This window comes from Hemiscyllium ocellatum, chromosome 13 (assembly GCF_020745735.1).
Source record: "Hemiscyllium ocellatum isolate sHemOce1 chromosome 13, sHemOce1.pat.X.cur, whole genome shotgun sequence".
In the NCBI taxonomy this organism is placed as follows: Eukaryota; Metazoa; Chordata; class Chondrichthyes; order Orectolobiformes; family Hemiscylliidae; genus Hemiscyllium; species Hemiscyllium ocellatum.
This window is the reverse complement of record NC_083413.1, coordinates 55,441,680-55,468,624: the sequence shown is the minus strand read 5'-3', so window position 1 is coordinate 55,468,624 and position 26,945 is coordinate 55,441,680. Positions and strand designations below refer to the sequence as shown.

The 26,945-nt window shown below is 39.9% G+C and overlaps 1 protein-coding gene across 2 annotated transcripts in view; it reads left to right on the top strand.

The window, feature by feature from the left end:
• The window catches only part of nmd3 (NMD3 ribosome export adaptor), a 64,414-nt gene that overhangs the window by 14,637 nt on the left and 22,832 nt on the right, over positions 1–26,945 (top strand). For both annotated transcript variants that reach the window (XM_060834184.1, XM_060834183.1), the window contains exons 4-9: positions 5,507–5,603; positions 12,052–12,132; positions 15,297–15,425; positions 19,506–19,596; positions 20,785–20,863; positions 26,639–26,735. In XM_060834184.1, the coding sequence (XP_060690167.1) occupies positions 5,507–5,603; positions 12,052–12,132; positions 15,297–15,425; positions 19,506–19,596; positions 20,785–20,863; positions 26,639–26,735 (574 nt within the window). The remainder of the gene's footprint in view (positions 1–5,506; positions 5,604–12,051; positions 12,133–15,296; positions 15,426–19,505; positions 19,597–20,784; positions 20,864–26,638; positions 26,736–26,945) is intronic.

Below are 26,945 nucleotides of genomic sequence, written 5' to 3'. Positions count from 1 at the left end.
TTTCACAATTTCCCACATTATACTGCATTTGCCAACTTTGCCCACTTCCTTAACCAAATCAGTATCTTTCTGTAAATTGTTTGTACCCTTGTCACAACTTGTTTTTTCATCTATTTTTGTATTATCTCTGCATATTTGGTTACAGCACATTCCCTTTCTTCCTTCAGTCAAATATATATATATTATATAAAGCAGTTGCAGTCTCAGCACTGATCCTGGTTTAACCCCACTAATTACAGGTCATCACCTTAAAAAGAATACTTTCTCCCTGCTTGCTGTTTCTTGCCAATTAACCAATTCTTTATACTGCCTGCAACATCGTGGGCTCTTATTTTATGATTTAACCTTTTATGAGGTACTCTGTCAAATACCTTCTGTAAGCCCAAATATAATACATATACTGGTTCCACTCTATCCACTCTTCAAAAAACTCGAATAAATTAGTCAGACATGCTTTCCCTTTTTCATGAAGCCATATGGACTCTACTTGATTAGATTATGGTTTTCCAAACATGCTGCTATTACCTCCCTGATTGATATCAACATTTTTCCAACAATAGTGTTCGGCTAATCAGCCTATAGTTTCCTGTTTTATTGTCTCTCTTCTTGAAGAGGAGTATCACATTGGCAGTTTTCCAAACCTGCGGTACTTCTTGAAAATCTAATAATTTTTTGGAATAGTGCAAATAATGCATCCACTATCTCTGGCTACTTCTTATAGGATCTTTGGATGCAAACCGTCAGGACCAAGGCGTTTCTCTGTCTTCAGCACCATTGAGTTTGTTTCATACTAAGGGTCTCGTGATGTTGGTGATACTTAATTCCTCCCCTGTATTCTTTAGAATTAACTAAATATTCAAAGTATCTTCCACTGTAAAGACTGATGCACAATATCTGTAACTCCTCTGCCATTTCTTTGTTCCCCATAACTATCTTCCCAGATTCATTTTTGAAGAGGCATATGCTCACTTTGCCCCTCTTTTCCATTTAATGTATTTAAAGAAACCCTTCGTGCCAGTTTTCACATTCCTCACTGGTTTTTCATTATGGCTTATTTTCTCTGTCTCTATTGTCTTTTAGGTCCTTCCTTGCTAGATTCTGTGTTTATCCAAGTTTTTGGGGCTATCACTGTATGCTTTTTCTTTCAACTTTACAGTTTTCTTTAACTTCTTTGGTTAACCATGGTTGGTTTATCCCTCTCTTAGAATATTTTCTCCTTAATGGGATATATTTTTGCTGTAAGTCATGAGTGACCTTCTTACATGTCTACCACTGTCTGCCTATTATCTTTGTCTTTTATTTGTTAGATACTCTTGTTTCTCACATGGAAACTGAATATTAAATTACATCATGTTATGATAACTACTTCCTGGGGGATCTTTTACTCAGAGCTCATTTACTAAACTTGCCTCATTACCCATTATCAGATCCTGGATAGTCTGTACTGAAAACAAGAAATGCTGGAGACCACAGTGAGTCAGGCAGCATCCATGGAGAGAGAGAGAGAGCAACCAAACATTCCCGTTTCTGACCTTTGTGATGGGGACAGAATCATTGAAGCAGTTGGCGATGGTTAGAGCTAGGACTTGACCAAGAGGAGTTCCTGCTGAGATGTCTTGAAGCTGAGGTGACTGATGTCTGACAACCACAAATATCTCCCTATGTGCCATATACGACTCCATACAATGGAGAGTTTTCCCCTTGATTGTGCAGTGAAATGTGTCCTTGCAGTTTACATAACAATTGCATTGTACGTGCTTCAACCAAATAACCATGTCTCAAAGTCTAATGGGAGTAGTCCTCAGTCAGGACAAGAGGGACTATCATCAGTCATGGATTAATAGCGAGTCTCTGGTAAATGTTGATGTCAGTCCAGGGTCTCAGAAACAGCCAGTTGCTCAAGGCGTTCAGTCAGAGATTTTGTTTCTTTACATTCTGGGGATTGTCCCATTGTCAGTCCCGCAGGTCAAGTGCAACCAGTCTTGGGGATTAGTGGGTAAGCCAGCCAGGGATCTGCACAAATGTGTCAGTCATCAATTGGGGTTGGTGTCCCAAGTTGTTTGGGGAGTGGGTGGGGACAGTCCTGGGGATTGTTCATTGAATGTCAAGGATAGTTATCAGGGGCAACTGCTGTGGTGGGGAAATATGAAGGGGGATTGGCAACAGACTGCTTGGATACAGAGGTGATAACAATTGTGAAGGAGCACAACTCAATTTACAAATGTGGGAGATGGAAGGGCATGAGGGTATTGTGGATGGATGATTCATCAGCCACCACCACCCCTCCATGGGGGAGTCGGTACTTAATAATGTTTGTCATAACTGACTTGTCGGCCTTGTTCATATAAAATAATAGTTGGTTACAGGAGGGTGCAAGGTCACAAAGAATGTGAAGATTGACAGGGTGAGTCTTCACTCCAGTCTGTGAAGTGCTACATGTGACATCTGCCTCATTCGAGCACAGTACAATTGAAATGTGGCTATCCCACTTTGAGTGAGTAAATATTTTTTTTAATCTGTGAAGGGAGGTGTGACAGTACAGGTTAAAGGTAGGAGCTGTTTCAAATTCTGGATGTGAACCTCATGCACTGATGAATTGTGTTGGCTATAAATTTGACAAAATCGAATTATAAGGATAGCTGACCATAAAATATCTCCTCAACACGAGATTCCCTTGCTTGCTCAGGCATGATGGTTTGTTTCAGCACAATACAGTCACAAGGTGTTGCTTAATCCTTACATGGGTTGCTCCAGATGATGGACAGTGAAGCTCCATGAGGGATTTAGCATTTTAACAAGTAGGAAATGAAGATTCAGTTGAAGAAACTTCACTTTCACATTCTACAGCACAGTTTCGCGAGTCATAGCAAGCCAATGGAACTTGTCTGGCAACTATTTCAACAGAACAAAATTCATTGAAATTATCATTCACTGTCTGTAAATGTGTTGATGCTGTGGAGGCTGTGCTCCTATTTAATCCCAACTGCAAGCGTATCTTAATGATTTTTCCTTCTTTGCTTTTTCTTTTTATTTTACAAAATAAGCTTGCAAACTGATGGCATCCTCCACAGCCTGTAATGCTCCCCAGTTCAGTTATGACAAAGTTTCATGAAGTTATTAATTGCCAAACTATGAGTTCCTCACCGTCGTGCAGTGAGCAGGAGGCTGGTCTCCCATAGTCCTGAGTGCCAGTGATTTGGGTGTTTTTCCTTCAGCTAGGATCTGAGCTGTGGCAGTGATGTATTCATTAGAATGTGCTTCAGAATTTAACTAGCTATATTACCCACTGAGGTATTGGTATTCCAGTTAATGGAAGCTACAGGAGACAGTCTTAATGGTGTTTCTTCTGATGGGTCTGTGTCGTCTTAAAGTTGGAGGAGGTTGTGGTTGCTAGAAGGATTGCTGTCTTCAGGGTGGTGTCTATAATGATACTGTTCATGCTTACAATTGCCAAGAGTTTATAAGCTTCGAAAGAATTAAAACTTTGGCATGTTAAGAAAATAGCTGAAAATGTATTGCTGGTTAAAGCACAGCAGGTTAGGCAGCATCCAAGGAACAGGAAATTCGATGTTTCGGGCCATGGCCCGAAACGTCGAATTTCCTGTTCCTTGGATGCTGCCTAACCTGCTGTGCTTTAACCAGCAACACATTTTCAGCTCTGATCTCCAGCATCTGCAGACCTCACTTTTTACTCTATGTTAAGAAAATATTCAAGGTGGTAATGAGAAAGCAGTACTGCAGTTTACAATGAATCTTATTTTGTTGCTGAGACGTGGAGGTCATGGCATATTTACAAGTGGTTTCTACACTTTCCCATTAAAGCAAGGATTCTGTCATAGGAAGTGAGCCGTTCATTGTTGGGCACCTGATAACCTGTCTTGGCTGTCTGTGCCTGATCGTGGACCATTTTCTCTTGGAATGAAATTAGGGCAGGTGAGAGGTAAAAGTGGCTGGTATAGCTGCTGGTGCAAGTGCAGGTGGGGGAAAGGTGGGGAAGCGTACAGAGTCAGTGAATATGAAATGCAGAAGGCATTCAAGTTTAGTACTTTAGAGGCTAAGGTGGATTGAGAGTCAGTGATAGAGAACACGCATGTGCTAGTCAGAGTGCTAAATTTCTTGGGAGGTGGATGCAGTAGCGGAGTTAATGTGAATGTGCGGCAACAGACAAAAGATGGTGGTTACGTTAAATCTTGCAGAAAGCAGAAGGTCTTTAGAGTATGTTCCTTCAGACTGTGCAAGTTGGCTCTTTCTGAAAAATTCAACCCATGCTTATTGTTTTGTGAATTGCCTTTGTTATTGTTTAAATTTTAAATTGACGAAATTCCCTTTGGAAAGATTGAACTGTAAAGATTTGGCAAATGGTTAGCTTTTCTAAGGAAGTTAAACTTGAGACTTTCCATCATTTTATACAATTTGAACAAAGAATTTCCTTTTTTGTTAAAATATTAATGAAAAAATACAAATGAAGTATTACAGTTGTCTGTTTTGTGATTGAAAACAGTCATTGCATAGTCATTCATAAAAATATATTTACAAAGAATCACTCTAAGTTGTCCGGAAATTAAGTTTGGTTTGTTCATTGCTTTATTTCTTAAAATGTTTCATATTAAATGGGAACTAAATTATCAGGTTTATCTGTAATTTTGGTTATACCTTTGGATTAATGCAGTGTACTCATTACATCCTAAATTTTCCAAACCACACCCCCCACCACCACCACCACCACCCTTCCCCTCCAAGCCCCAGATGGAATTCTTCAATGTATGGTTTTGTCAATGTTATTCAGATAGCTCTCGGTCATCATGTTGTTGTGACCCCTTTCTAGCCATCCTGTTCTGCTCTCACATTCTGCAGTTACTGTGTTAGTCAAAAGCATCATTTAAGGTTTTGTCAGAAAGGTTAAAAAAAATTGCTTTCAATCAGCCAATTCTGGGCTCTGAGGACTTCACAACATCGTGGTGATCTGCCTGTAAATAATTACCTGATGTTGAGTCACGAATGATTTTAAAGTGATATGAAATTTACTTATTTGGATCTGTGTAGTGTATTCCTAAGTTGTGTTGAACATGTTAAATAATACAATTGTTTTTTTCTTTAATTGCCAGAAGAAGCTTGAGTCTTAATGTATTGAACCTGAAAAATGTTATTAATAGTGTATTATTGAGCTAAGTCAGCAGTATCCGATGCATGCAAAAATCCACTGCATTGCTTAACACTGCCCAAACCTGACTGTGCAAAGTGCTTATTTTCTGTAGGAAGGTTAATCCCTCACCAAGTATAGTCTGGAAGATAGAGAATGGTTTTTGAATTCAACTAGCTAAGACCATGTAATTCAGCAGCATATAGCACTTGTGAGACCCACTGATTACTCATTCAGGTTTATCTAGTTGCTGGCTTGAAATATTTTTGGGAATTGAGTTGGATGCATACTCTTTCTGATTAGTAGATTATCAATAAATAATATAGATTGCTGAAGTAATTAAGGAATGCTGTCTTTTTTTTCCAGATATCTTCAGCCACCGGGAACTTGGATGCAATGCGTTTTGGAATCAAGAGAACTCTTAGCTTTGTGCCTTAAGAAACTAAAATCTCCTTTGACCAAAGTTAGTAGACAGGATCGTATAGCAAAGTGGATATTTCATTTCAGTTCTGCTTTTTAGGATTGGTAATTTAATGGTAGTCAAAAATATTTATATTTAGTAGTTTAAACTTGTAGTTATTATGATTCAATGGGAAAAAGTACAAAATTGTCTTAAACTTTACAGTATTGCATGTATGGCAGTAGTCTATTTTTACATTAACTGCAGTAATTATAACAATAATGACATTGCTGATTCACCAGTAATTTAGAATTCAATTTTTTCAGTTATTAAAAAAAAGACTTATTTTTCAGCATACCCTTGAAGTATTAATTCTTAAATAGATTGAAAATACAAACATGTTTCTATCCTGAATCTCTCATTCCTATAAATTGTTAAGCTGAATTTGTAGCAGTACTATAGGGAAAAGTGAGATATTTATTGATGTTTATGTAAGAGGAAAGTAGATTCAGTTCTTTGTTGGTTTGATTTTTGAATGTTGATACCTAAGTAACGTGTACTGTCAAATTCACATTTTATCGGCATGACATTAATTCTGTATATGCTAATAGTTTTGAAATCCTGAATTTTTCATCAGCATTTATATACTGCGTTTAACATCATAAAATGTCCCTGTAGCTTTACAATTCTAACATTTGAATGAACATTTGATCAAGTTACGTCAGTTTATTAGGAAACAAATAACCAAAAGGTAGGTATGGAGGAATAGTTTGAAAGGGGAAAGCAAAGAGAATGGCTGGAGAGATTGAGAGGACATTTTAAAGTTCAGTCTTTTGACAACTAAAGGCATGTTTTGATTAAAAAGTGCAGGTATTCAAGCTCAGAAGGGTTATAGCTATCTTGGAAGATATTTACATAGAACATAGAGCTTTACAGTGCAGTACAGACCCTTCGGCCCTCAATGTTGCGCCAACCTGTGAAATTAATCTGATGTCCATCTAACCTTCATTGTTCCATTATTATCCACATGTATGTCTACTGCCCATTTAAATGCACTTAACGTCGGCAAGTCTACTACTGTTGCAGGCAGGCCATTCCACACTCCTAATACTCTCTGAATAAAGAAACTACCCCTAATATCTGTCCTAAATTTATCATGCCTCACTTTAAAGCTGTGCCCCCTCATGTTAGCCATCACCACCCAAGGAAAAAGGCACTCACTCTCCACCCTATCTAACCCTCTAATTATCTTATACATCTCGATTAAGTCAACCGTCAACCTTCTCTCCAATGAAACCAGTCTCCATTCCCTCAGGCTTTTCTTGTAAGACCTTCCTTCCATATCAGGCAGCATTCTAGTAAATCTCCTCTGAAGCTTTCCAAAGCTTCCACATTCTTCCTATAATGCAGTGACCAGAACTGCATGCAATACTCCAGGTGCGGCCTTACCAGTGTCTCGTACAGCTGAAGCATGACTTTTTAGCTCTGAAACTCAATTCCCCTACTAATAAACGCCAACACACCATATGCCTTCTTAACAATCTTATCAACCTGGGTGGCAACTTTCAGGGATTTATGCACCTGGACACAGGGATCTCTCTGTTCAACTACACTGCCAAGAATTTACCATTAGCCCAGTACTCTGCATTTCTGTTACTTCTTCCGAAGTGAACTACCTCACACTTTTCCGCGTTAAACTCCATTTGCCACTTCGCAGCCCAGCTCTGCATCTTATCTATTTCCCTCTGTAACCCACAACATCCTTCGGCACTATCCACAACTCTGCCTATCTTAGTGTCATCTGCAAATTTACTAATCCATCCTTTCATGCCCTCATCCAGGTCACTTATAAAAATGACAAACAGCAGTGGACCCAAAACAGATCCTTGCGGCACACCACTGGTAACTGAACTCCAAGATGAACATTGCCCATCAGCTACCATCCTCTGTCTTCTTTCAGCTAGCCAATTTCTGATCCAAATCGCTAAATCACCTTCAATCCCAAAACTCCTTATTTTGTGCAATAGCTTATTGTGTGGAACCTTACCAAATGCCTTACTGAAGTCCATATACACTATATCAACAGCCTTACCCTCATCCACCTGTTTGGTCACCTTCTCAAAGAACTCAAAGGTTTGTGAGGCACGACCTACCCTTCACAAAACCGTGTTAACTATTCCTAATAAAATTATTCCTCTCTTAGATGATTATAAATCATATCTCTCATAACCTTTTCCAACACCTTGCCCACAACCAGAGTAAGGCTCACTGGCCTATAATTACCAGGGTTGTCACAAGTCCCCTTCTGAATCAAGGGAACAACATTCGCTATCCTCCGGTCTTCTGGCACTTTGCCTGTTGACAACGGTGACATAAAGATCGAAACTAAAGGCTCTTCAATCTCCTCCCTGACTTCCCAGAGAGTCTGAGGATAAATTCATCCTGTCCCTGGGGTCATATCTATTTTCAGATCTTCCAAAATTGCAAAAGCCTCTTCTTTGTCAACCTCAATCCCATCTAATCTTGTAGCCTGTATTCTCAGTAACATTGCCCTTTTCCAGTGTGAATAATGACAAAGATAATTCATTAAGCACTTCCTCATGTCCTCAGATTCCACGCTCAACTTTCCATAGCTATCTTTGATTGGCCCTAATCTTACTCCTGATGAAGGGCTCTGGCCCGAAACGTCGAATTTCCTGTTCCTTGGATGCTGCCTAACCTGCTGTACTTTAACCAGCAACACATTTTCAGCCCTAATCTTACTCTAGTCATTTTTTCATTCCTGATATACCTGTAAAAGGCCTTAGGGTTTTCCTTGATCCTATCCACCAACATCTTCTCAAGTCCCCTCCTGGCTCTTTTTAGCCTTCTCTTTAGATCTTTTCTGGCTAATTTTTAACTCTCAAACCCCCTAACTGAGCCTTCATGCCTCATCCTCACATAAGTCTTTCTATTCCTCTTTTCAATGGCTTCAACTTCTTTAGTAAACCATGGCTCCCTCTCTTGACAACTACCTCCCTGCCTGATAGGTATATACTTACCAAGGACTTGCAGCAGCTGTTCCTGAATAAGCTCCACATTTCAAGAGTGTCCACCCCCTGCAGTTTCCTTTCCCAACATCTGCATCCTAAATTTTACCTAATCGCATCATAATTGCCTTTCCCTTAGTTTACCTCTTTCCCTGTGGTGTGTACCTATCCCTGCCCATTGATATTGCAAATATAACCAAATTATAGTCACTATCGCCAAATTGCTCACCTACCTTCAATTCTAACACCTGGCCGGGTTTATTCTCCAGTACCAAATCCAATATGACATCGCCCCTTGTTGGTCTGTCTACGTACTGTCAGAAAACCCTCCTGCTCACATTGACCAAGAACTGACCCATCTAAACATTTGAACTATAGTATTCCCAGTCCCCCATAACAACTAACCTGTTACTTTCGCTCAAAAATCATCTTTGCTATCCTTTCCTGTACATCACCTACATTTGGCTGGACAAAATTAAAAATGGGAGGGCGACGCATTGGAGGGATTTGGAACAAGGAAAATAATTTTAAAATTGAGATTTTCCTTCATTTGGAGTCTCTAAGTACAAGGGCAATAAGTGAAAGATGTTTAATACCTGAGCAACAGTTTTGGCTGCCATCAGGTTTAGGCAGCATAGAATGAGTATAGATCAGAGTGGTGCTGGAAAAGCACAGCAGCTCAGGCAGCATCTGAGGAGCAGGAAAATTGACGTTTCGGGCAAAAGCCCTTCAGGAATAGATCTCTATTCCTGATGAAGGGCTTTTGCCCTCTATTCCTGATGAAGGGGTTTTCCCGAAACGTCAATTTTCCTGCTCCTTGGATGCTGTTTTTTTCCAGCACCACTCTGATCTAAACTCTGGTTTCCAGCATCTACATTCCTCACTTTTGCCTCATAGAATCTGATTAGCCAGTTAAGAATGCATTGATATAATCAAGCTTAGAGCTAATAAATATTGCAGATAGATTTTTGCGGGACATTCGAGGTTACGGTAGGAGCTCGAGAAGAAGACCAGTATGGGTTATTCTCTGGCTATGAATGGATTAATGAAGGACCTAGGTGAGTGTAGCCTCAGCCAGCTGAATGCTTGGACGGATGTTGAAGAGTGATGACACAACCATGTATGGGTCGATAACGATGAGAGAGGGTTTACCTTTGTCATAGTGATATAGGTTGCAATTTGTGACTGATAGCTGTTGAGGAGACCTGTTGGCAGGTACAGTATTCAAACTATTGAATGCAATAACTATATCAAAAAAAAACATTTATGCAAGACACAACAGTGAGTCCTGATCGCAATCAATTGGCAATGGTAAAGTCAGCAGTGGGATTCTTTGTATTAGACTCAATGCTGAGGCAAAACTTTTGGGTTCATGTCCAACTTCAAAACATTTGAGCACAAAAATCAAGGCTGGCAATTATGTGCAGAACTGAGGGAATGCTGTGTGTTCGAAGTTCCATTCTCTAGATGAGATGTTGAAACCTATAACCTATCTGTCTCTGTTGGATCTTACAGCACTACTCTGAAGAGACGAGTTATTCCCAGTGTTATAGACAACAATTATCACTCAATCAACACCTCAAAAGTAAATTATCTGGTCATTAACACATTTGCAATTTATGGAAGCTTGTTATGTGTAAATTAGCTGCTACATTTGTTACATGCAACATTGACTACAGTTCAGAAATTGTGATGTCCAGATGGGGCATCCTCAGCTGCCAACTTGAACTGCCGTAAGGTTGCAATGACAGGAGTTTCAAGATTTTGACACAGTGACAGTGAAGGAATGATGATATAGTTCGAAGTAAGGTTAGTATAAGTCAAGGAGGGCAACTTGCAAATGGTGATGTTACTATGTGTTTGCTATCCTTGTCCTTACAGGTGGTAAGGGTCACAGGTTTGGATCAGAGAGGTGCTGGAAAAGCACAGCAGATCAGGCAGCATCCGAGGAGCAGGAAAATTGACGTTTCGGGCAAAAGCCCTTCATCAGGAACCGAAGCATCTGCTGTGCTTTTCCAGCACCACTCTGATCTAAACTCTGGTTTCCAGCATCTGCAGTCCTCATTTTTGCCTCACCAGTTTGGATGATGCTGTTTAAGGGAAGTTACTGCGTCGCATCTTGTAGATGCTACACATTACTGCTGCTGTTTGTTAGAGGATACATTAGCAATAGAAGCAGGTTGCTAACAGGGTTTGTCATGTGATTAACCAATTCAACTACATTGAATACTAATATTCACAAATATTACGTGGATGAGACCTTTGTTCTGGTTGTTGATGCAGACAAAGAGCTAAAAGACATGAAATTTGGATGATGTTATTTTGCATCCATGAAAGTCAGACTTAAAAATAAATCAGTGCTATTTGTAAACCTTAGTAACTACAAGAAATTTGATGTTTAGCCAGGAATTCAAAGGAATTTATTTCCTGGATGTACTCTTACAACGGGCACTGCTTCTTTAAATGGATGAGCTACCTTTTTGAAAAGGTGGCCTGTGTCTCCTCATCCTTCATTAAGTTTGATAAATTTGGAATAACCTCAAACCTTCCTGATTTGGTATAGGCTGATTCTGTATCTGAAAGCTGGCCGTAGCCACTTTCCACCAGGTTATTTTTTCTTCCTTATCCAAATGGTTGCCTTGAGAACAGATGTATCTTTTAATTGAGATTTGTCAGCCATTCACAAGGTCCTCCTGTAAAATTCAGGAGTTAGCGGTTGCAGCGAACCAGATTGAATGTCATCTTAGGTAGCTGCGAGCATATTGACTGTTGTGCTTTTTTTTGACCAAATAGTAGCAAAGCTATATAGAAGCTCAACATTACTGTGACCTATACCAATTACCCTACAAAATGATCTATATTCCTGAACAACTCCTTTTGGTTTTGTGGTCCATTATTCGTTAAAGATTATGATATATCTATAAATAACAAATATTGATACTTCGATCTCAGAATATGCTGCAGAGGCCTAATGACATTTTCCTCCAATATTTGGACTTTTAAAAGTAAACAATCAATGAATCCCTTAAGAAATTTGTCAGCTTTGTCACTATCGGGAGTATATATTTTCAAGCAGCATTGGATGTTGTTATAATGGTGTCTTTTCACTCCACTTGCCCTCCTCATTTCTTTATATAGTCCTCCTGCTAATAAGCACACCTGGAGACTGTGATTGCCGCAGGCATGTAAACTTTGATGCTAAAAATGTGTTTAGGAAGGTTACTTGTGGTGAACATCAGCAATGTTGACTCTGTCAGAAAAGGGGAATAACTGAGAAGAAAATATGTCAAAGTAAGACACTTAGGGAGGGTCTGGTGACTGAGCAGCAAAGACTCAACCCCAGAATATTAATGCAGTCTGAAATATGAAGTAAAATATTGCTAATTTAGAAAATTGTTTGCACCTCATAGTTAAACTTCTCGGGAAAATTAAATATGGCAATGCTTCTTACAACTTTGACATAAGTTATTACTTTTATTCAGGTACGTCTAATTGATGCTGGCTTTATTTGGACTGAGCCTCATTCCAAGAGACTAAAGGTGAAACTTACTGTTCAAAAGGAGGTGAGAAGAATGTTGTTATTCAACAATAGTGAGTGCTTTTCTTGGAGTTGTTGGTTGGTTCACCGAGCTGGGTGATGTTTTTGTTTTTATTTCTGCAAACATTTTGTCCCTCAAATGCATGACATCTTCAGTGCTATGAAGCGCTGTTATTGTGATCTGTCCAGAATTTATACAGTTCAGTCTGTCACAGTGGGTGGTTCTATTTCCGGTTTTGTACTGTAGTGGTCTGTAGATGGGGTCTGTTTCAACATGTTTGTTTATGGCACCATTGGATGAATACCAGGCCTCCAGGAAAATCCGAGCTTGTCTTTGTTTTGCATGTCCAATTATCGTAACGTGGTCTCAGTTGAATTGGCGTCCTTCATTGTCAGTGTGTATTGACATGAGAGAGAACTGGTCATGTTGTTTAATTGCAGGCTGTTGCTCATGTGTTCTGCTAATGCGTTTCCTGCAAGTTTGCTCTATATAATTTTTCTTTCTGTTGTGTGGCATTTTATAAGTCACATTAGTTCTGCATGTTATGGGTATGGGGTCTTTTTTTGTCTTGAATAGTGACTGGTGAAGTGTGCCTGTTGGTTTGTGTTTGGTCATTATTCCCAGAGGACACACTTCGCTGGCTACTATCCTGGACAAAAGACCCCTTACCCACAACTTGCAGGATGAATGTGATATACAAAATGCAACAAGTGAGAGAAACATTACATAGGAAAAATGGGCAGGAAACTTGCCAGTAGAATGCATGAGCATCAACTTGCAATAAAGCAATACAACCAGTTCTCCCTCATGTCTATACACACTGACAATGACCAATTCACCTGGGACAATGTTACAAAACTGGGACACACAAAACAAAGACGAGCTTGGGAATTCCTGGAGGCCCTGGTATTCATCCACTGGCATAAACAAACAGGTTGAAATAGATTTTGTCTACAGTACAAAACCAAAACCCGCCATGACTGACAAAACCGTATAAATTCTGGGCAGATCACAACAACAGTGCTTCATCCGGGGCCTACATAACTCTGAAGATATCACCCAGTTTGAGGACAGAACGTTTGCAAAAAAAAAATCAACTGTTTCGGCAAATCAGCCAAAAACTCCAACCACAACCTGAGCTATAAATCTTCACAAAAACCTTAAACTGCTTTTCTTGATTTTCCTTTGGGTCAATGCATTTATTGCAGAAAGTGATGTCAATGTGTATGTTATATTTTAAAAACTTCCAGAAATGACATTCTCACTCTTCTAGATTAAATATCTTGAAGGGAGACATTGAGGATTTTGATGCAAAATTGGAAAAGTTAAATTTTTATATGGGTAATCAGGAAGAACTAATCTCGCTTTGTTTATATGAGAATATAAACAGTGTCTATTTGCGAATCTTTCAGTGATCGGGGAAGTAGTTAATTTAGGCTAGTGAATTTTCAGCCAGGCCTTCAGTGGTGTACCATTCCTTTTAGGATGACATTATTAGTTGGGAAGGGCATTGTTAAAAGTGGATGTTTTGTATGTTCAGTTTTTCATACCAGTCAGTAGTTTTAGATATGTTTCGCTTCTCCTTTTTAATCTTTTTTTTTGTCAGGGTGTGGGTTATCTTCAGCTAATAGACAAGCCAAGGCACTACAGGCCAGTGAGCCTGATATCAGTGGTAGGCAAATTGTTGGACAGGATATTGAGGGACAGGATCAATCAACATTTGGATAGTCACAGTGAGATTAGGGATGGTCAGCACGGATTGCTATGCAGGAGATCATGTCTGACAGATCTTTGAGTTTTTTCAGAGAAATAAACAAGAGAATAGATAAGGATAGGGCAGTGGATGTTGTCAATGTGGACTTTAGTAAGGCCTTTGACAGTCCCACACAACAGGCTAGTCATGGGATTCAGGGAGAGCTAGCTAATTGCATTCGAAATTGGTTCGATGATAGGAAGCAGAGGGTGATTGGCTGAAGGTTGTTTCCTCGGACTAGAGGCCTGTGACTAGTGATGTGCCTCAGTTTTGGGATCTTTGTTATTTGTTATTAACTTAAATAATCTGGATGTGAGTGTACAAGGAATGGTTAGTAAGTTTGCAGATGATACTAAATTAGGTGGTATTGTTGGTAGCGAGGAAGGTTATCAAAAATTACAGGGGGATCTTGATCAGGTGGGGAAGTGGGCTGAGAATTGGCAAATACAACTCAATACAGGTAAGCGAGAGGTGTTGCACTTTGGAAAGTTAAACCATGGTAGGTCTAACGCAGTAAATAGTATGGTCCTGAGGAGTGTTGTGGAACAGAGGCGCCTGGGAATACAAGTACATAGTTCTTAGAAAGCAGTATCACAGGTAGACAGGGTGGTGATGCAGGCCAGCATGTTAAATGCCTGCATTGGTCGAGGCATTGAGTGTAGGAATTGAAATTTAATTTTACAGTTTATACAAGATGTTGGTGAGGCTGCACTTGGAGTATTGTGTACAGTTTTTTGGTCACCCTGTTATAGGAAAGATATAGTCAAGCTGGAAAGTGTGCAAAGAAGACTTGAGGATTTTGCCAGGACCAGTAGACCTGATTTATAGGGAGAGGTCAGCCAGGATGGGACTTTATTCCTTGGAATGTAGGAGAATGAGTGGTGACCTTCCTGAGGTGCATAAAATCACCAAGGGCACAGATCGTCTTTTCCCCAGGAATGGGTAATTGAAAATGAGAGGGCAGAGGTTTAAGGTAAGAGGAGAAAGATTTAAGAAGGCCTAAGGTGCATCTATGGAATGGGCTGCCAGAGAAAGTGGTTGAAGTAGGTACAATAGCAACATTTAAAATAAACACTTGGATAGGTACATAGATGGGAAGGGTTTATAAGAATATGGACCAAATGCAAGCAGTTGGAACTCGCTGAGTGGGTACTGTGGTAAGCATGGACTATTTTAGGTCGAAGGGTCGGTTTTTGTGCTGTGTTACTTTATGACCCTAATGCTTGTCAGGTAATTTGCTAAAGGATTGTATCTGTTTTAGACCTTGTATATTTCCTGTGTTTTGACCTTCTGACTGAAGAGGCACTTCTAAGCTTGTATATCTTGGCTGTAATGTAACAAGGAGAAAGTGAGAACTGAGTAATGTAACAAGTCAATCTCAGAATTTAATTATCAAACTTTTATAATTTTTTCTATCTGTGAATTTTGTCCACAGGTAATGAGTGGAACAATCTTGCAGCAGGTTTTTGTGGTTGATTTCATCATCCTGCCACAGATGTGTGGTGATTGTCACCGTGTTGAAGCTAAAGACTATTGGAAAGCGGTAGTACAAGTTCGACAGAAGGTGAATAAACAGTTCATTTCATTGTGCAAAAATGACAGTTAAATCTTAATGCTTTAATAACATTAGCAACATTTAATGCATACCCTCCATGTCATTATCATCAAGCCAGGTAGGGTTGGGAGAAGACAGGGAGGGAAACTCTGGAGTGCAGAATGGATCATCAATAGGCATACTTAAAAGTAAGGTTGTATACCAAACAATGGAAGAAGCATCTGATAGACAGGGCTAAGTACTTAAGCAGTAGATTACTTCAAAGTTCTGCAGTCCTGCCACATCTAGTTGTGAATGTTAGTAGGTCATTAAACAACAATAGGATATAGCTACACAAATATCCCCACCCTGAATGGCGTGAGAAGCCCAGCACATTAGTGCAAAACAATGCTGAAGCGTTTGCATCTGTCTTTAGCCAGTAATACTCAGTGAGAGTTGTTGATCCGTCTCAATCCACTTCTGAGATTCCCAGCATGTTGGTGCTAGTCTTCAGACAATTTAATGCACTCTGTGATCATCAAGAAATGACTGGAGGAACTGTATATTGCTAAGGGTGTAGGTCCAAATAATTTTCCAGTAATAGTACTGAAAGCATCCTAAATAACTAGTTGCGTCCCTAGGCAAGCTGTTCTAGTAAATCTATATCACCTAGGAGAAAGTGAGGACTGCAGATGCTGGGGATCAGAGCTTAAAAACGTGTTGCTGGAAAAGTGCAGCAGGTCAGGCAGCATCAAAGGAGAAGGAGAATCGACGTTTCAGGCATAAGCCCTTCTTCAGGAATGAGGAGGGTGTGCCAAGCAGGCTAAAATAAAAGGTAGGGGGGAGGGGTGTTGGGAATGCGATAGGTGGAAGGAGGTGAGGGTGAGGGTGATAGGCCGGAGAGGGGGTGGGGCGGAGAGATCGGGAAGAAGATTGCAGGTCAAAAAGGTGGTGCCGAGTCTGAGGGTTGGGACTGAGAAAAGGTGGGGGGAGGGGAAATGAGAAAGCTGGAGAAATCTGCATTTGTCCCTTGTGATTGGAGGGTTCCTAGCTGGAAGAAGAGTCGCTCTTCCTCCAGGCGTCGGTGTTGCCATGGTCTGGCGATGGAGGAGGCCAAGGACCTGCGTGCCTTGGCGGAGTGGGAGGGGGAGTTAAAGTGTTCAGCCACGGAACGGTTGGGTTGGTTGGTGCGGGTGTCCCAGAGGTGTTCTCTGAAAAGTACTGCAAGTAGGCGGCCTGTCTCCCCAATGTATAGGAGGCCACATCGTGTGCAGTGGATGCAGTAAATGATGTGTGTGGAGGTGCAGGTAAATTTCTGATGGACATTGAAGGATTCCTTGGGGCCTTGGAGGGAAGTATCCATCAGAAATTCACCTGCACTTCCACACACATCATTTACTGCATCCGCTGCACCTGATATAGCCTCCCACACATTGGGGAGACAGGCCGCCTACTTGCGGTACGTTTCAGAGAACACCTCTGGGACTCCCGCACCAACCAACCCAACCGCTCCATAGCTGAACACTTCAACTTCCCCTCCCACTCCGCCAAGGACATGCAGGTCCTTGGCCGTCTCCATCGCCAGACTATGGCAACACGACGCCTGGAGGAAGAGCGCCTCATCTTCCGCATAGGAACCCTCCAATCACAAGGGATAAATGCAGATTTCTCCAGCTTCCTCATTTCCCCTCCCCCCACCTTTATCTCAGTCCCAACCCTCAGACTCAGCACCGCCTTTTTGACCTGCAATCTTCCTCCCGACCTCTCCGGCCTATCACCCTCACCTTAACCTCCTTCCACCTATTGCATTCCCAACGCCCCTCCCCCAAGTCCCCCCTCTCTACCTTTTATTTTAGCCTGCTTGGCACACCCCTCCTCATTCCTGAAGAAGGGCTTATGCCCGAAATGTCGATTCTCCTTCTCCTTTTGATGCTGCCTGACCTGCTGTGCTTTTCCAGCAATCTATATCACCTGACAATGTAGTTAATTGCTCAGGTGCGCATTGTGCACAAATGAGAAAACACATCCAACTTGGCTAATTACTGTCTTTTGTCTACTGTCAATCAGCAAAGTAATGAATGGATAGCGTTACCAAGCAGCACTTACTTTGCAATAACCCTCTCACTGATGCTTGGTTTGGGTTCTATCAGAGCTACTCAGCTCCTAGTGATACTATTGCTGGACTATTAATCCAGAGACTTGGCTAGTGTTCTGGGGACCTGGGTTCAACTTCTGCTGTGGCAGATGGTGGAATCTGAATTCAATAAACATGCCAGGACAACTGTAATTGATGCAAATGCACTCAGTTTTAAAGGCTAGCATGATGTCTCAGTGGCTTCCACTGCTGCCTCACCATGTCAGGGGCCTAGGTTCAATTCCTGAGTGACTAACTTTGTAGAGTTTGAATATTCTTCCTGTGTCTGTTTGGATTTCCTCTGAGTGTGTCGGTTACCTCTCGGAGTCCAAAGATGTGCAGGTTAGGTTGATTGATGATGCTAAATTGACAATAATGTCCAGGGTGTGCGAGTCAGTGGGTTAGCCATGGAAAATGCAGGGTTACAGGGATAGGGTTGGGGGCAGGTCTGGGTCAGTGTGGACTCAATAGGCCGAAAGACCTGTTTCCACACTGTAAGGATTCTATTTTGAAAATCACAGGTTTGATCCAAACATGGACAGAAGAGTTAAACTTCAGAAATGAGTTACTGTCCTTGACAACTCAGCAGGATTTGACCAAGTATGGCGTCAGGAGCCCAGCAAAATTGGAGTCTTTGGGCATCAGGGAGAGTTTGCTGAATTTTGGAGTCCTAGCTAGCACAAAGGATGATGATTGTGCCTGTTGTAGTAGTGCTCGAGGCCCAACCATATTCAGCTGCTTAATCAATGACTTTCCCTCCATCGTTAGATCAGAAACAGGCTATTTGCTGCTAATTTCACCTTGTTCAACTTGCTATATGAACAAAAAATGTCAGAGACTGTGAATTCTGCTGTGGGTAATTTACTCCTTGACTGTTCTCTATCCAAAAGGCACAAGTAAGGAAATAGAGGTCAACAACACAGGGAAAAGTACTCTCCAGTTGCTTTTATGGGTGCATTTCCGATGAAAGTCAAGAAACTTAATACTAACAAAATATCTGCGTTATTGTCACGCTATCCACTGCCTTCGGCATTCTGACCCAACACCACTGATGCACAATGATTGCAATATGCTCTGCAACAACTCAGCCAAACTCCTTCAACAACATTGTTGTATTTTGTAAATGTAAACATGACTATTATGAACTAATAATTCCCAGCATTCAATGTTTTGGTAAAGTATCTGTGAAGTACATGGAGAAGGACATGACTCATGTCAAAAATAAAGATCCGCAAACATTGTGCTCGCTGTTTTTGCACTCCTTGGGCAAGCTGTTGTAGATTTCTTCCATGAAACCAGGATAACTCCCCAGCATCCACCAGGGAGGTTGTTTCCTATGATTGTGATTTTTGTTTTAGGCAAGCGTTATGGCTGAGTCGTGGAAATTATGTGGATGAGCAGAAATCATGCTCCCTAGGGAGGCATTAAAAATTCAGTTCAAGGTTTATTGTACATGTATTGCCACATATCACAGCAGCACACCTCCGGAAATTGAATTGTTGAACTATTTCCTCTTTTGTGCAAACAGGAATTGATTAAATTTTCTAAATTAACACTGTATGGTTTTGTCTTTTATGTTAACCATTCATTGTAACTTTTTGAATATCATAAATACAGACACTGCTGTCAGTTGCAAATAAATGTACTTAAAAATGTAAGCTTCAAACAAAGTATGCTTATCAACCTGCAATAATTGGAGATGAAAATTTTTGACTTAGCTCTTTATGATGTGGATAATTTTGATCTCTTTAATTGAAACTTCTGTGTTCTGGAGCTGTCTTCAAAAAGTACCCTATTAAAGTTTTGCAGCAAATTTGACACTATAATTACCTGAAGTTTTATTTGTTTTGATTAATTCAATGTAAAGACCACTTCGCACTAGAAGAGTATATTTAACTTAAAATAATTTTATTGAAACCTTATTTCTTTTGAGATGAGTACTTATTTCCTTCATATTTCTGTTGTTTTCTCTGTAGACTCCACACAAGAAAACATTTTATTACTTGGAGCAATTAATCCTTAAACATAAGTTACATCAAAACACGCTTCGTGTCAAGGAAATACATGGTAAGCAAATATTGTGAACTAGTTCCTTGTCTTGGTTGATAGATTGACAATTTGCCAGAATGCTCACCATGTGTTTTAATTTTTTTCCATGGAATTTAAATAAAGTTGACAGTTGGACAGGAGAGAATTCCCTAATCAACTAATTTCATCATAATCTGGGGCGATAGACAATAGATTGGAGCTTTGAACAAATTTTTATAAATTCTCTTTTACATGTTTCCTGAGGTTGCTGGATAAAGGTGGGAGGGATTTCTTTTGCTGTCTCTTGATGTTCAAGCGAAGATCAACTAACTCAATACTGAGAGCTCAATCTGGTTTTCAGTTCTATTTGAACGAGTAATAGATTGCTTTAACAATTTTCGTGACAGCTATAAATTCTCATGGGTATAGAGGTGAAAAATAGCTTATGATTTTTGCAATTTGATTTCCTGTATTTTATAAGTTTTGGCAATATGTGATATACTTTTACCATCCATTTGGTCATCATTTAAACTAAAGGTACATAAATCACTTAAATTCGAGCAAATTAATGTGTAACAAGCCAAATTGTTTTGAAAGTATTAAGTACCCATCATTGCACAGTAATATCAAGGATAAATAGATGGCAAAAATGGATCTTGAGACATGCATTTTGGAATTCCACACACGCATGTGCTTCCAAAATTAATTAGATTTGTAAATTGCTGTCTTCTGCTTCTAACATTTGAATATATTTGAAGGGTAAACTAGTTTAATGTTTAAATTATGGCTAAAGCAGTGCAGGTTTATGTTGTACCTTATTTTTTTCACAGATATTGACGGGTGGCATGGTGGCACAGTGGTTAGCACTGTTGCCTCACAGCGCCAGAGACCTGAGTTCAATTCCTGCAACTGTTTGTGTGGAATTTGCACATTCTCCCGTGTCTGTATGGTTTCATCCGGGTGCTCTGGTTTCCTCCCTCAGTCCAAAGATGTGCAGGTTAGGTGAATTGGCCATGCTAAATTGCCCGTAGTGTTAGGTGAAGGGGTAAATGTAGGGGAATGGGTCTGGCTGGGTTCCTCTTCAGAGGGTTGGTGTGGACTTGTTGGGCTGAAGGGCCTGTTTCTACACTGTAAGTAATCTAATCTAATATTCTGTTTTCTAGTGACTTATTTGAAAGTTTTGAACTAGTTAAGAGTATTTAAACTCCATTTAAATTTTGATTTTAGATGGTCTGGATTTCTATTATGGTTCCAAGCAACATGCTCAGAAGATGGTGGACTTCCTTCAGTGTACAGTTCCCTGCAAGTAGGAATAGAAATTTATCTTTGGCAAAACTAATAATTTGATGGACATAATGATTGTTGGGATGTAGATAGTGTTGGAAAAACCAGGAATTATTGCCCATCCCTAACTACCCTTAAAGGTTGTGGTGCAATACCTGCTTAGACTGCAGCAGTCTACATGGTACAAGGTCTACTAGCGGGTTTGAAGAAAACTTGTGGCTCAGGTTAAAGTTCTGGATGTACGTTTGCTTGCTCAGCTGAAAGGTTTGTTTTCAGATGTTTCGTCACCATATTAGGTAACATCATCAGTGAGCCTCCGGTGAAGCACTGGTGATAATGGCCCCCTTTCTATTTATGTGTGTAGGTTTCCTTGGGTTGGTGATGTGATTTCCTGTGGTGACATCATTTCCTGTGATGGCACAATTTCTGGTGATGATGCCATTTCCTGTTCTTTTTGCTATCCTGGTGGAGGATACATTAGCCATAAAAAGACATGATCCATTCTCACTAGTATCTTTACATACATATGAGGAAGGACACCACTTTGACTGGGACAACACATCCATCCTAGGACAAGCCAACAGAGACATGCACGAGTATTCTGAGAAGCATGGCATTCCAACCGGACCTCAATGAACAAACACATCGAATTGGACCCCATTTACCACCCTCTGAGAGAAAGATCAGCAAATGATATCACCACTGCAAGGAAACTTAAACACATAAATAGAAAGTGGGTCACTAACACCAGTGCTTCACTGGAGGCTCACTGATGATGTTACCGAGCATGGTAATGAAACGTCTGAAAACAAACCTTCCATCTAAGTGAGCAAACTTATATCCAAAACTACTGTACTGTTAGAAAAGCCTCTGTTTTGAACTGTTAAGACCTAAAAAGTGTTTGGATATTCAAGGTTATGTGTTACATCTTGCCTTCCTTATTCGTTGTTTCTTTAGCTATTTTTAAGGGGATTAGGCTGTAGATTTCATTTGAGAATCTGGTGGGTATCATGTTGCTACATCAGCATTAAAAATGTACTTGTGAATCTAGTTTGAATAATAATGGGTCTTCATGGGTCTTTCTTGTGTTCTGTGACTTCTGCAATTATAGTCATTGTGCAATTAAACTGCATTTGGATTTTTTGTTAGAAAATTAATTGTTGAAGTGAATTGAACTTTAACCATTCTTTTGGAACCATTTCGCAATATGCGAATGAATGCTGATTGCTTTTAATTATACATGCTTTAGGGAAGAAATCTATTGTTTGTACCTGGTTTGGTCACTTATTCCAATCTTATGTCAATGTTTGTGACTCTTAATTGGAGGCTGAAGTGGTTCGATTCTAGTCTCGGGTGACTATCTGTGTGGAGTTTGCACATTCTCCCCATGTCTGCATGGGTTTCTTCTGGATGCTCTGATTTCCTCCCACAGTCCAAAAGATGTGGTGGTTCAGGTGAATTGACCATGCTAACTTACCCATAGTGTTAGGTGCATTAGTCAGAGGGAAATGGGTCTGGGTGGGTTACTCTTCGGAGGGTCGGTGTGGACTTGTTGGGCCGAAGGGCCTGTTTCCACACTGGAGGGAATCTAATCTAAATCTAATCTAATAGCAAGCCACTAAGGCTTATCGAAAGCTATTATAAAATATAGCAGGAATAGGTTGCTGCAACCTCCTTGCTTTACTCTGATTAATCACCATATTCTTCCATACGGGATTCCACTTGGAGTTTACCCAGACTTTTTTTCCTGATGTTGCTGTGGTAATGATGACCAAACTCTCAGCTTTTGCCATCATTCCTGAATTAAAATTTATGGTTCTTTCAGGACCTCAGATATGTCCAAAATAACGTGCAAGTCAAGATATTATTGAAGAAGCTATGCTATTCAATGAGGTTTTTCATTGGTAACTGTCTGCAATGCAGTTAAGAGTTTCAAGTGCCTTTGTTTGATTGCTTCTTGTGTGTGAATACTTCAAGATAGTAGGCAGCCAATCGTAACAGTCACACACCTAGCAATCCCATTGATTTGATGCCAGATGTAAACTCTCATTTGGAAAGGGGAGTTCCTTCTGCACCGATTGCTAGAATTTTATGGGCAACTTTTGTCAAGGCCATGAATGCGTGCTCTTGCTTCACTGCTGACAGTTAAATCCTGGCCTTGGGCTAACAAGAGCATTGAATCTATTCTGGATAGAGAACTGCTGTTGAAAGAACAACATGCGGGAACCACCCACGTGGCCACACATTGTATATTGTCTCACAGCAAATGTGTAATCTACTTTCAAAGGACATGTTGATTATGTCATCTCTGCAGCATGGTGTTGTGATGTAATGGTAGAAAGCTTGCAATTTACAGTCCACTGTGAGTTCTACTCTCCCACAGTATGACAGAATGACACACTGTGGCAACTGTGCTGCAGTACATCTAGATTGCTTAGCTGGAGCGCAGGAACATGAATGTCTGTGATAGTAATGTATATACATGGATATGAAATGGTGTAACGTAAGTTCAATACTGTGTGACCTATGTCTTATGTTACGGAGTGAACGTAAATGTCACAGTGTGACAGTGGAAGGTCATTAATGTATGTGCCATGTCAGATCATGTAAGTAAACTTGCTTACAAGAAAATCCTCACTGAAGATCAGACAGCCCTAGATTGTAAAGCATTCAGATGACTAACCAGAATATCTTGGCCTGAGTATAGATTTCCAATTCCAAACAGCCCAGAGGCAGACTTTTTTTTTTCTCTACTTCAAAACCTCTGAAGCTTTTTTTAAACAAAAATAAAGTTTCAACTCTGTCTCCTAATGTAAAAATTTAAGATACAACAGTTAAAAAGACATCTTCACAGGTGAAAAAGTCAAATCGTCAACCAAAAGACTTCTTACAAGTTCAGAAATAATATTGGCAGTCAAAGAATATTTCCAGTTTAACTACACAGACCTGTTTGGGGAATAATATGTTCTTAATCATTAAAAATTGATTTTCTGATGTGGAGCAGCTTATCTGTGTGCAGTGATCGATTGGTTCTGCCATATTGTCTCCTTTAGTTCGGTACCAAGGCTATTGTGATGTCATTGCTTCTTATTTTGTGCGAGCTCCCTCTAATGGCTGAAACCTGCTCCTACAGGTCTTTATTCTTAAAAAGTCAGATTCATGCTGAGCTAAACTTCTTGAAGGGGTCATAACTGAGTTAAATAGAAGCTAAAGGAAAAATGAAAAGTCAGAACAGGAAACCGTTTAAATAAAAGGAATTAAACACACCATGCATTATACTTCAATAGAACAGTCACAGACTTTCAACAAAAAACAGAAGGCCAGTATTTGACTGCGGATGGGCAGCAAGTGATATCTTCAATGAATAGCTATTTGAGCAACATATGCCGCTTTACTTTGTTGATTGTCATAAATGATCTTGAGAGGATGTCTCTTAATATGTTACTTACTTTTGGTGAGAAGGGTTTTCCCCAAATAAACATACCAGGTATTTTTGAGGAGGATAAAGAGCCAGAGAAGGTCTGGAGTATACTTGTGGATCAACTCCAGGTATGAATCAACTTCTAGATTAATAGATTGCAACTCATAGTGTAAAGACTGAAACCTCCAAAAGTATATTGATGATTTTTCCCAGATGTCAAGGGAAGGACACGTGTGATATTTCTGAAGAACAATTCTTTAGTGAAGTTAATCGAATTGGTCATTGCCTCTACTCTGATCAAAGCTTTCAGGAAAGCTTTTAGTTAAGCAAAAACGTTTTACTGTCAATGCCTTGCTTGATGATGGAATTCAGCATGAAGCCATCGTGTAGGATAATATCAATTATATGATTTGGGTGCAGTCAACACTGCTGTTCCGGTCAGCAAAGTGCACCAATTCAAGAATATCTGTCATGGATGTAGCTTATCGTACCATAAGTCACCTGGAATTTTCTCTCACTTACAAAAAACATAAGTGGCACGAAAAGACACTAGGAATGTGTAGAAAGTCTGTTTGTAAAGTTTAGCCAGGTGATCAACAAGATATTGCAGTATCACAATGTTGGCAGCACGCAAAGTGTCCAAAAGGATGCAAACTTATCAATGAGGTGAGCAGCCAACAAACCTTAAAAACAACCTTTGGAAGATGGCCAAGCCTTTCATATTGTCATATTAACAGGAAAGGCAATTTAGTAATCTTTGTTCTCAGATTCTGTTTTTGAGATTATACTTATGACTCTTCTGCTGCCTAGTACATAGCATCTAGAAAAAGATGACTGCTGCATCGAATGGTTTATAAGAGACACAATGTGGCCAATTAACTTTAAAAATATCTTTGAGTTAGTTAAAAGTCAATTGCAACAATTGTTACAGGAAAGATAAAATGGATGGTCTTCAATTTGACTAGAGAGGAACCATTCTTAAACTGGGGCGGCAGTGTTAAATTCTTCTACCTGCTAGTGGCTTCTCAACCGCTCACACCCTTTGTCCCAAGCACTAGTGTCAACATATTACTAACATGATTTTTAAAAGACAGGTATCACAACAAGTGATGCTCCATGGTGTAACTTACAAAAGACAATTTCACAGCTGTGATGGATCATTAACTTGGTGCAGTGACACAAGCACATTGCAGTACCAATATGCAAAATGAGCTTTGCTTCCCTAAATCCTCTACCCGATAGATGGCAATGATCTCATAGTGGTAAGACTACGAGTGTGCACAGATTTATTATGTAACCATACTTGAGGTTTACATCGCACTTATGATGGTGAGAATGAAAGACTTGCAGGACCTTTCCTCATAAAAGACAGAGGAGAGTGAAACAGTTTTGTGAGCAGTGAGACGGTAAAGAACTACCACAAGAATGCACTAGTCGGACAGTGCATGTCAGAAATCCAATAACAAATACCTGGATACCAGTCAAAGTTCCTGAGATACAGAATCAACCCAAGTCATATGAAGTCATTTCCAAACATGAAACTACATAATGAAGGAACAGAAGTAAGCTCAGACCAATGTAAAGCATGCCAATTGTGCGCACAGAGAGCAAAGCAGAAAGGTGTGATGACTGTGAATGTACGGATGAAACTAGGCAGCAGTGACCAGAAGACCGCTAAAGCTCAACCAAGAGCAACTGACAATAACTCTTTTTTTTATGGATGTACGATCATCAGATCAAGATGGGTTGTCAAACCTCAGACATTATATTGACATTTGAATTATCAACCTTGTTAACTCTTCTTTCTGTGTAATTCTTGAATTGACAACTCTTGTCCATGTGCAATGATGTATATCTAATTTGGATTTCTTTGGAAAAAGAAAGATGGAGTCTTATGTACATTGCACATCTGTTGTAAGACCTTTAAGGAACATGTTTATAATGTCATCACCATATCATGGGATATGACGTAAAGAGACAATGTGCACATTCTCCATCTTGCTGAGCAGTGCTTTCAAATTGCTGAGCTGGAGCCCAAGAAGCAAGTGCCTATGATTGTAATGTGATTATGTAAAGATATCAGGTGCCATGAGTAGTTCATCGAATTCCTAAATACTTATAGGACCCACATCTTGTCCTAATGCATTCGAAGCTAATCTAAATATCACAATGGTAATGACAGATCATCAGTATACCATGCCACCTCATATCATGTATTACAGGTCATGCCACTTGAAAGTTGCCGTATATGCAGATCCAGTACTAGAAACTTTGCACATTCTTGGATGAGGCTGTCTGTCTCAAAGATTTAATACAGTGCATAATGAGAATTTATTCCATGAAAAATGTTTGTGTTTATGTTTGTGTGTTTTCAAGGTACAAGGCATCTCAACGTCTAATCTCCCACGATGTCCACTCTAACAGTTATAATTACAAAAGTACATTCTCTGTGGAAATTGTTCCTGTTTGTAAGGTGAGCAACATTGTTTAAAGCAAAAATTGAGCCGCTGATGTGAAAAAGGAATTTTAATACTCTTACTGATTTAATGTTTGTATGTGTGGATGCTTATTTGGGCGATTTCCCAAGAAAAAGGTAAAATGTGAACAGGTGTTTCAATCTCTGAGAAGTTGCCATATGAAAAGACTAACTCTTCATGTTACATTGTAGAGCATGGTTTTTGAC